The following is a 10,445-nucleotide window of genomic DNA, read 5'->3' as shown; positions in this document are numbered from 1 at the left end:
TTACCGACCAAGCAATGAAGCACACAAATACCAACACGTACACCTGACAGAAGAATACTCACACACACAAAAATAAAACACCAAACCACCATCGGACAACACTCACAAAGGGGAGGAAAGCTATCTACAAAGGAGAGAGAATATTCTACTGACCAAGTATGATTTTGGAAGATAAAATATTTTAGGGCCGCTCAGCGGATCAACCAAACCGTCGAAATCGATCCGTCCGTGAACCAAACTGAGGTATGTGACGGATGGGTGTGGATGGAAAAAATAACAATCCTCCGTGAGCAGATTGGATCCCCCAATCCGCTCAAACTGCCGAAAGTGAAAAATAAAAAAAATGTGAGAAAGAGTTAAGCCATTAACAATAAACTATTAGCCCCACCAAAATAGTACTGGTAAATTCGACAGTACTCCATCTACCATGCTGCTTGTTATTGACATAGAAATTTCGTTATGTCAATACGAAAAATTATTGGCTAGTCTTGGGGCAATACAGAGTGGTATGATGTTTTATTGTGCTACTATACTTTTTAAATTTTTGGTATTTATAAAAAATAAATTACAAACTTAAATCCGCCCAAACCACATCTAAACTGATCCGACCGAATAATGCTCACGGACGGGTGGTGGATGAGGTAAGTATGAATGTATGTGTTTTGCTCTCTGATTTTTGGGTTTCAAAGAGCTTTTTAGAGCAGATATGAGCGTGTTTTATTTTAAAAAATGTTACTTGAGTAATGTGAGTAATGTAACATTTTTACAGATGTAAAGTTTTGAAAACTTTTTAGATTTTTTCGAAGTACTTAGACTGTTTTAAATCAGCCCAAACCAACCAAGCCGAACCGCCTAAACTGCAAACCAAACCGACCGAACCATGAAACACTCATGGACGGTTGCAGATGGAGAAAACAACAATTTAGCGGATACAAATCCGCCTAGAAACCGAACTGATCCACTCAAAACCGAACTGCGAACAGCCCTAAAATATTTTACTGATTGGGCAATCCAAAAGATTTAAGATCTTTAAGAAACACAATTCCGGTCTATGGTTTGGCATCTTCGACACCACTAATGAATAGACACAAAAAATTTAAATGGTTGTCCGTGTACTGATTGAGTATTGACATGAATCCAATCTTATTCATCTCTTTAAATTTTTGTGTTACGGGCCAGATCGTATTCATGTCAAAAAGTAGATGATTGAAACAATCTAACTTTGTGTTAAAAAGTTTTTGTAGTGTCAACGAGTCGTGTTCAAAATTTCCACCCCTAATCATCATCATCTAGGAAGGTGTACGTATTGTGGCCAAGGCGAAAGAAATCTCAAGTTGTTCATTTTCCTTTTCCTTTTCAAGTTTTGAACCAGTCGTAAATTTTGTTTGGTACACAGTTGTGATTATCCTTTCTACTTCGATTATCCTCCATATACGGACATGTACATTTCCATGCATCATGTTTCTTAGTACTACATCATAAGGCTTTACTTGATCGAAAAGTCTATGCGCTCACCCCTCTTTATCTTACTCCACCGCATTCAATTGAATTTTTTAAAATGTGGACCATTGATTGTCAAAACGGACAATGAAAGAGAGTGGTGAAATCGTGCGGTAGGCATAGCACCGCTGTTGATAGGCTGGGATGGAAAATCTATCATAAATATGGAGACTATTTCATTAATTAATTTGGAGAAAAAAAAAAAGCAGCTACATGTTGTAGCTTACATGCATTGTTATTATTACTTTTTTTTTAGTCTAAACCACACAATCACCACTTTATTGTTTACATAATTCGATTCCCGCAAACAACTACCAGTATGAATTCGATCAGCATCCGAATCCCAAATCAGAGGTAGTTAACCAAGGATGGATAAATAGCACCAGGCTGCCAACCAGCTGGTATCACGTCGTTTGCCACGAGGATCCTGCCGGTGTTACCGGAGGTCAACCGGATAGAAAACGGAGCTTGTAATGCCGACCCGGATTCGAGCTTCCAAACAGCACCCCAAGATTGCTGCATGGGTTTCCATTCATCTGGTCCAGCAGTAGCTGACGTAGCTTCCTTTAGATCAACACTAGCAAGATCACCATCCCCCTCTTCGAATTGAGGTGCTACCGCGAAGTAGCAAGGGTTCGACCCCGGGTCGACCCGGAAGGCTATGGTAGTTCCTGCGTAATCGCATGGAACACTAGAAGAAGCACACAAAAAACAAACCTTATGAGGTGAACGAGTCATTTAATTTATCAATAGAAGGGGTTACCATTTGAAAATATATATATTGGCGCCTTGTTTGGTTGTCAGTTTTGACATAACAAGTAAAAAGATTATTTTCAAAACTAATTTTGTTTAAATAATGACAAAAAATAATTCAAAATGAGTCTTCAATTTTGAGCATGAAAGATGTCTTTATTTAGTTCTCGAACTTAATTTCTACATGTAGAAGTACTTGCCGTGCGTGATCAATTTGCAGGACTCCAGCACCACGGAGCTTGTCTTCTTCACCAGGCTTTGCCAAGGCACCAAATGCAGTCCCGCTTAGATCAAAATGTATCGACTCGGGCACGCAGGGGCCTCCGGGGCAAAGATCTGTTACCACCACCCTCACCGGATTGCCCGAACACGACGGGTTCGTCGTACATTTCACCTAGTTGTATATGATCACTGGAGTCATTAATTAACGTAAATATTGCATCAGAGTGTTAATGAATGATTTTATAGCTCCGGATTTCTTGGAGTATTACTGTTTGTGTATGAAGTTTTATAAGATGGTGTCACTGCTGCACTCAATATTTTTTTACTTTTGTGACCTTCTATAGATAGCATAAAGATTAATTGGTTGTTTTTTTAGGAACTTGAGATTGTATTTATATATATATACGGGATAATGCTATGGTGTCTCCTACCCAAAAGTGGATACCGGTTATAAAAAAAACCACAAAATGACATAACATTTTGTCATTGTGTGGGTCATTTTTTAAAATGATATAACATTTATTATTATTATTATATTAGGTCATAACACTTTTTCAAAGATGGCATAACAAACCACTCGAAAGCATAACACTTTAATGTAGGGGGGAGCATGGACCAAATTAGTTCGGTTTTATAGTAAACCAAGAACCAAACCACTACCTACGGATTATGAATTTGGAGAACCAAACCAACCCACAAAAAGTATAGGACCAAACCAATCCAAACCATTAGACTATAGTTCGGTTTCGAACCACGGTTTACTTCAAACTGAAATATCTTCTTCATACTCAAAATTGTGGAGATAACTGAGAATTGGTTTTCATTTATAAAACTATAGGAAAATTTAGGAATTAACTGAACCATGGAACCACTATTCATCATTATATATTTAAATACCATGTACTTTTGGTGTACCAAAATTATATAGGAATAGGTTTTTTTTTTTGAAAACGTCATGGGATTTTAACAAGCAAAACTAGGAAAAGTCCTTAATCAAAATAGAAATAAGCGTGGGTAGAATACAACCCGTAAAATAGAATATTTAATTATATGAATAAGTTGTGATATATAGAAGTTTATGCTAAGTAACTTTGGCAGTAAATGAATACTGAATAGGACGGTGGATTGAATAAATTATTAATTTAAGAAATTAGTTGACTATACACATTACAAAAAACTGAGCTGTCACTATAGGTGAAAAGTTGTCACTATAAATTTTTAGCAACACATTTTTAGTGACAGCTCAGTGATAACTGTTTTATCACTATCACTTTTTTTTTGTAGTGATATAACTCTCATGCATACTTGGTGTATCTCTAAATTAAACGAGATGGATACTTATGCGGTTCAGATCGGTTTGAAATCAAAACCATTAATGTAAATTCACAGACCAAACTATATATTTAACGCGGTTTCTAATTTTTTTAAACCGAAACCAAACCACCCTACTAAAATATCAAATCAAATCATTTGGTTTAGATTGGATTCGCGGTTTGACGGATTTTTTGCTCACCCCTACTTTAATGACATAACATAACCACTCGAAGGCATAACAAAAAACCTTCGGGAGGCATTACCGGTGTCCCCTTTTGGGTAGGGAACACCATAGCATTTGCCATATATATATATATATATATATATATATATATATATATATATATATATATATATATATATATATATATATATATATATATATATACCTGGTAACAAACTCCACATCCTTTGCCGGATTTGTAGAGAGATGGGCTAATAGCTGTAATCATGGAATTGAAAGGTGGCTTTAACACTGCATCTCCATATCCACAAGCTCCTCCTGCATTAAAGGACAGACGCAGGATTTCAACATTGAGGTGGAGGAATATATATTTGTAGCCACATATGAAAGGTGATACCAATATTTGGAAAAAAAAAACCACCAACTACTGTCGTAGATATTTTCGAAAAAATATACAATAATAAAAGTATGGTATATACTTATGTGGACGGATACAACCTATATCCATTCTGAAAGGTAGAAAATTGAAGAGGGTTAAATTTTGATAGCTATATGCATAGATCTTAGGACGACGTTTGATCATTGAATTTCTCAAAAATATCTTGGACAGGGAATGTTTGATATTTTTGTTAACGTGGGTGAGCGAACTTGTGTAATTTTGATCTTTTTGAGAAAAAAAAGTACAACGATTCTAAAGAATTTTAAACTTCAGTACGGCGGTCGCCTGGACTCATCTGCCCCTTAGTCAGTCCTTGGCTGGATGCACAATTGCATACATTACCAAGATACATCAATCCACACAACTCTCTCTCTCTCTCTCTCTCTCTCTCTCTCTCTCTCCATTACCATCACTTTCAGCTCCATCAGGACTGCCGTACCAAGTTGCACCAGCCAGTGACCATTCGTCAGCCGCAGTTGACAAATTCATAACTTGTTTGGGGTGGAAACAGAAGCAGAACTCACAGAAGCAAAATAAAGTCAGTAAACACGAGACAAAGAGGTGTGGCAAGTGATATGCATTATTAGTAGCCATTTTAATTTAGTTCCCCAAAACTGTTAAAGATTTTCAAACCCTATGAAATTGTTTTTGGATACCGTTGTTACAAAAATTTCACTAGCATTTATAGGATGATCCATGCATGCATCTGTTTATATTAGTGCCCTGAAGCTAAGGCAAGTCACATGGATTAATTCCAGCTGAATGTTAGGTTTATCCAAATTATACCAATTGTACAATGCATATATATTAGCTATGCATAACCCCAAGGGTTGGCTGGTCAAGGCCTAAAACTTAGGGCTGGGACCGGTTTGCTTTCTCTTAAGGTTAGGTTTGAAACATCTCAAGTGCTATCAACTCCTTTGGAGCCAATACATACAGAACTTAATTTGTTCTGACTTTAATTGGAACCCCTGCAAGTGAGCCGTGAGATTGGTCCCCAAAAGTAGTCGAGGAAGCTAAATCCGATGCATGAGTTATCAAAAAAAACATACTCCCTCCGTCCCATAATGTTTGTCTAGTCTGTAAAACGAGGTCTCAAAAATAATGCATTTCTTTCAAAAAAAATTTAAATTTTTTTTATAAGTTAAAAGAACTCATAGAGATCGAGTAAATTGTTGAATTTTTTTTCAACTTTTCTTATAAAAGTAGTATTATTTTTACGTATCCATTTTGCGAACCGAACAAATATTATGAAACTGAGGGAGTATTAGCTATGTATAACATGGCCTGACAAGAGGTGCGAAACGTCTTTTTACTGTAAAAAAAAAGTGTGGAAAATTAAGTTACTGTCGGAATCAAGAACATGGCTCAACTAGAGTTGGGTATAAATTAAATGAAATTAGTAAATATTTGTAGATAACATGTGAAATGTTCATAGTTAGTAATTCTTAATCCCAAGTACAATAAGTTTTCATTGTGCACAGAGAAATTCCATCAAAATGTTTTCAATTGTTTACGAAAAGAAAAGCCCATTGGAAAACATATTAAGCTTCTGCTATGTCTGGAGTCCAGTTTAACATGGATCAACAAAAAGCCCTAAAGCTTAACAATAGATAGTTTCAATCTAGAACACATGCATTGGGTATATTCAGCCCATACAACACGCAGTTATACAGTGTAAACCTTTTTAGATTGGGCCTGACCTTCACGGGTCAGACCCATAGTATTTTCTTCAATTTAGTTAGGAGTACAATTTCTCCAACTTCTTAATTCAAAGTCAACCCCAAGGGTTTGGTCAAAGCAAATAAGTGAACGACTGAAACCATCTAACTTCGTGTTCCGGGCCAGATTGTGTTCATGTCAAAAAATGAACGACTAAAACCATCTAACTTCGTGTTAATAAATTTGTGTTGTGTCAATGAGTCGTGTTCAAAATTTCCACCCCTAATCATCAATATCTGGCAAGGTGTGTATTGTGGCCAAGGCGAAAGAAATCTCAAGCTGTTCATTTTCCTTTTCCTTTTCAAGTTTTGAACAAGTCGTAAATTTTGTTATAGTATTTTGTTTGGTACGCATTTGTGATTATCCTTGCTGCTTCGATTATCCTCCATATACAGACATGTACACTCCCTGCATCATGTTTCTTAGTACCACATTGTAAGGCTTTACTTAATCGAAAAGTCTATGCGCCCACCCCTCTTTATCTTACTCCACCGCACTCAATTGAATTTTTTTAAATGTGAACCATTGATTGTCAAAACGGACAGTGAAAAAGAGCGGTAAAACCGTGCGGTAGGCGTAGCACCGTTGTTGATAGGTTGGGATGGAAAATCTATCATAAATATATATGGAGACTATTTCATTAATTAATTTGGAGAAAAAAAGCAGCTACATCTTGTAGCTTACATGCATTATTATTATTATTATTTTAGTCTAAACCACACAATCACCACTTTATTGTTTACATAATTCGATTCTCGCAAACAACCACCAAGTACGAATTCTGCATCCGAATCCCAAATCAAAGGTAGTTAACCAAGGATGGATAAATAGCACCAGGCTGCCAACCAGCTGGTATCACGTCGTTTGCCACGAGGATCCTGCCGGTGTTACCGGACGTCAACCGGATAGAAAAAGGAGCTTGTAATGCCGACCCGGATTCGAGCTTCCAAACAGCACCCCAAGATTGCTGCATGGGTTTCCATTCATCTGGTCCAGCAGTAGTTGACGTAGCTTCCTTTAGATCAACGCTAGCAAGATCACCATCCGCCTCTTCGAATTGAGGTGCTACCGCGAAGTAGTAAGGGTTCGACCCCGGGTCAACCCGGAAGGCTATGGTAGTTCCTGCGTAATCGCATGGAACACTAGAAGAAGCACACAAAAAAAAAAAACAAACCTTATGAGGTGAATGAGACATTTAATTTATCAATAGAAGGGGTTACCATTTGAAAAGACATGTTTCACCTTGTTTGGTTGTTATTAGTTTTTATAAGTTTTTGAAAAATGATTAACAAACTGACTATTTGTATAGAAAAAAAGTTAATTCAGAGTGATGAGACAGTTACAGTTTGGAATCATGAGTTTTATGATGGTATAGAGTTTAAGGAAAGACTGCATTATTAAATTGAGAAGTTTGATTTGGCTGAAAGCGTTAAAAAGACCGATAGGACAAGGAGAATTTGTATTCCTATTTTGGCAGCATGAAAGTTGTCTTCCTTTTTTTTTTTTATTGGCATGAAAGTTGTCTCTAAGTCGTTTTCGTTGATTTATGTTCAATTGATCTTGGGAAAATGATAGCTCAGAAAGTGTTTTAATAATTAATACCCGTCAATGACATGTTGAGAATATTTGTTAATGTTGAAAATGTCATTGACGGGTATTAATTATCAAAACACATCATGAACCATTATTTTCCTATTGATCTTTATTTAGTTTTCTCAGCATGTAAAAGTACTTGCCGTGCATGTTCAATTTGCAGGACTCCTGCACCACGGAGCTTGTCTTGTTCACCAGGCTTTGCTAAGGCACCAAATGCAGTCCCACTTAGATCAAAATGAATCGACTCCGGCACGCAGGGGCCTCCGGGGCAAAGATCTGTTACCACCACCCTCACCGGATTGCCTGAACACGACGGGTTCGTCGTACATTTCACCTAGTTAAGATATGATCCCAGGAGTACTCATTAATTGATACAAATATTGCATTAGAATGTTAATGAATGATTGTACAGATCCAAATTTCTTGGAGTACTGCTGTTTGTGTATGAAGCTCCATAAGATGGTGTCAGCGTTGCACTCAATATTTTTTCACTTTTGTGACCTTCTATAGACAGCATAAGAAATATATCCGTACATTAATTGGTTGTATTTTAGGAACTTAATTGAGATTGTATTTATACCTGGTAACAAGCTCCACATCCTTTGCCGGATTTGTAGAGAGATGGGCTAATAGCTGTAATCATGGAATTGAAAGGAGGCTTTGACACTGCATCTCCATATCCACAAGCTCCTCCTGCATGTAAGGACAGACGCAGGATTTCAACAACGAATGCAGGATTTCAACAACGGACGCAGGATTTCAACATTGAGTATTTGACGAATATTATTTTTTTTGTAGACACATATGAAAGGTGATACCAATATTTGAAAAAAAAAAAAAAAAAACACACACACACACACTACAAACTACTATTGTAGATATTTTCGAAAAAACATACAATTATAAAAGTATGGTTGTACTTAAATGTAGATGCATACAACCTATGTCCATTCTAAAAGGTAGAAAATTGAAGAGTGTTAAATTTTCTTTGGTATATGAATAGGACAATCTTAGGAGGACGATCGATCATTGAATTTCTCAAAAATATCTTGGACGGGGAGTGTTAGATATCTTTGTTAACGTTGAGTGAGCGAACTTGTGTAATTTTGATAATTTGAGAAAAAAACCACTACAGTTCTAAAGAATTTTTGAAACTTCAGTAGCGGTTACCCACACTCATCCGCCCCTTAATCCTTCCTTGGCTGGATGCATAATTGCATGCATTACCAAAATACAAATTAATACCAATCCACACAAATCTCTCTCTCTCTCTCTCTCTCTCTCTCTCTCTCTCTCCATTACCATCACTTCCAGCTCCATCAGGACTGCCGTACCAAGTTGCACCAGCGGGCGACCATTTTCTTTTCTTTTGGTACTTCGGAATTTCTGCAGGTGACCATTCGACCGCCGCAGTTGACAAATTCATAGCTTGTTTGGGGTGGAAACAGTAGCAGAACTCACAGAAGCAAAACAAAGTAGTTAGTAAACACGAGACAAAGAGGTGTGGCAAGTGATATGCATTGTTAGTAGCCATTTTAGTTTCCCAAAAACTGTTGTAATTTTGCAAACCCTACGAAATATTGTTTTCGGATACCGTTGTTACAAAATTTCACTGGCATTTATAGGGTAATACATGCATGCATATGTTTATGTTAGTGCCCTTGAAGCTGAGGCAAGTCACATGGATTAATTTCAGCTGAAGGTCAGGTTTATCCAAATTATGGTCTAAAGTAAAATGCAAATTTTCTATGTATAACCCCAAGGGGTTGGCTTAGTGGTTAAGACCTGAAACTTAAAGATTTGCTTCCTCTTAAGGTGTCAGATTGGAAATCTCTCAATTGCTATTACTTTCTTTGGGATTCCCGCAAGCGGGCGGTGAGCTTGGTCTCCCGAGATTAGTCAAGGTGCAAGTAAAGTGGCCCAGACACCTGAGTTATCAAAATAATATTAGCTGTGTATAACAAGGCATGAAAAGCGGTGTGAAACGTTATTTTACTGTATCAAAAGGTGTGGAAAATTAAGTGATTGTCTGAATCAAGTACATGGCTCAACCAGAGTTAGGTATAAATTAAAAGAGATTAGTAAAAGTTTGTAGAGAACATGTGAAATGTTCATAGTTTAGTAATTCTTAATCCCAAGTAGAAGAAATTTTCATTGTGCACAAAGGAATTCCATCAAAATGTTTTCAATTGTTTACGAAAAGAAAAAGCCCATTGGAAAATATATCAAGCTTCTGCTATGTCTGGAGTCCAGTTTAACATGGATCCAAAAAAAAGCCCGAAAACTTAGCAATAGATAGATTTAATCTAGAACACAACAGATATATTCGGCCCATAGAAACACTCAGTTACAAAGTTTAAGCCTTCTTAGATTGGGCCTGTTCACGGGTCAAGCCCGTAGTTTGGCCGAAGCAAATAATCATGTCCTTCCTGAGGTTGTATGTTCAAATTTTATGGAGTCCAAACATTCCAAATCTTAAGGCCACTGGAGAGTTTGCTCGGCCGTTAACTACAAGACTCGGGAATAAGTCGAGGTGCGAGCAAACTGGCTTAGACATCCAGTTATAATAATAAAAACTTCTTAGTTCAAAGTCTATGTTTTAACAGTATCATCATATTTTAGTTTTGATTCCTCAAGTTAGATTCTTTTTTATTATTAAGACTACAAAGCTTCCAACTCAATTATTCAACACCCACATGCTACTCAAAAGGTCCA

General features: G+C 36.9%; 2 protein-coding genes across 2 annotated transcripts; both read right to left on the bottom strand.

Moving 5' to 3' along the window:
• Positions 1-1,778: 1,778 nt before the first annotated feature.
• LOC131321288 (expansin-B18-like) lies at positions 1,779-5,006 on the bottom strand. Its single transcript, XM_058352284.1, has 4 exons — positions 4,820-5,006; positions 4,179-4,291; positions 2,454-2,647; positions 1,779-2,191 (listed from the first exon to the last, which is right to left on the bottom strand). Exons 1-4 carry the CDS (start codon positions 5,004-5,006, stop codon positions 1,849-1,851), a joined length of 837 nt encoding a protein of 278 aa, XP_058208267.1. The 3' UTR covers positions 1,779-1,848.
• A 1,753-nt stretch (positions 5,007-6,759) lies between these two features.
• LOC131319156 (expansin-B18-like) lies at positions 6,760-9,463 on the bottom strand. The gene is made up of 4 exons (XM_058349299.1): positions 9,033-9,463; positions 8,311-8,423; positions 7,871-8,064; positions 6,760-7,276 (listed from the first exon to the last, which is right to left on the bottom strand). Exons 1-4 carry the CDS (start codon positions 9,262-9,264, stop codon positions 6,934-6,936), a joined length of 882 nt encoding a protein of 293 aa, XP_058205282.1. The 5' UTR covers positions 9,265-9,463; the 3' UTR covers positions 6,760-6,933.
• Between the last annotated feature and the right edge of the window lie 982 nt (positions 9,464-10,445).

The sequence above is a fragment of the Rhododendron vialii genome, chromosome 3a (genome assembly GCF_030253575.1).
Source record: "Rhododendron vialii isolate Sample 1 chromosome 3a, ASM3025357v1".
Classification (NCBI taxonomy): domain Eukaryota; kingdom Viridiplantae; phylum Streptophyta; class Magnoliopsida; order Ericales; family Ericaceae; genus Rhododendron; species Rhododendron vialii.
Note: the sequence above shows the minus strand (reverse complement) of the source record. Positions and strands in the feature narration are given on the sequence as shown.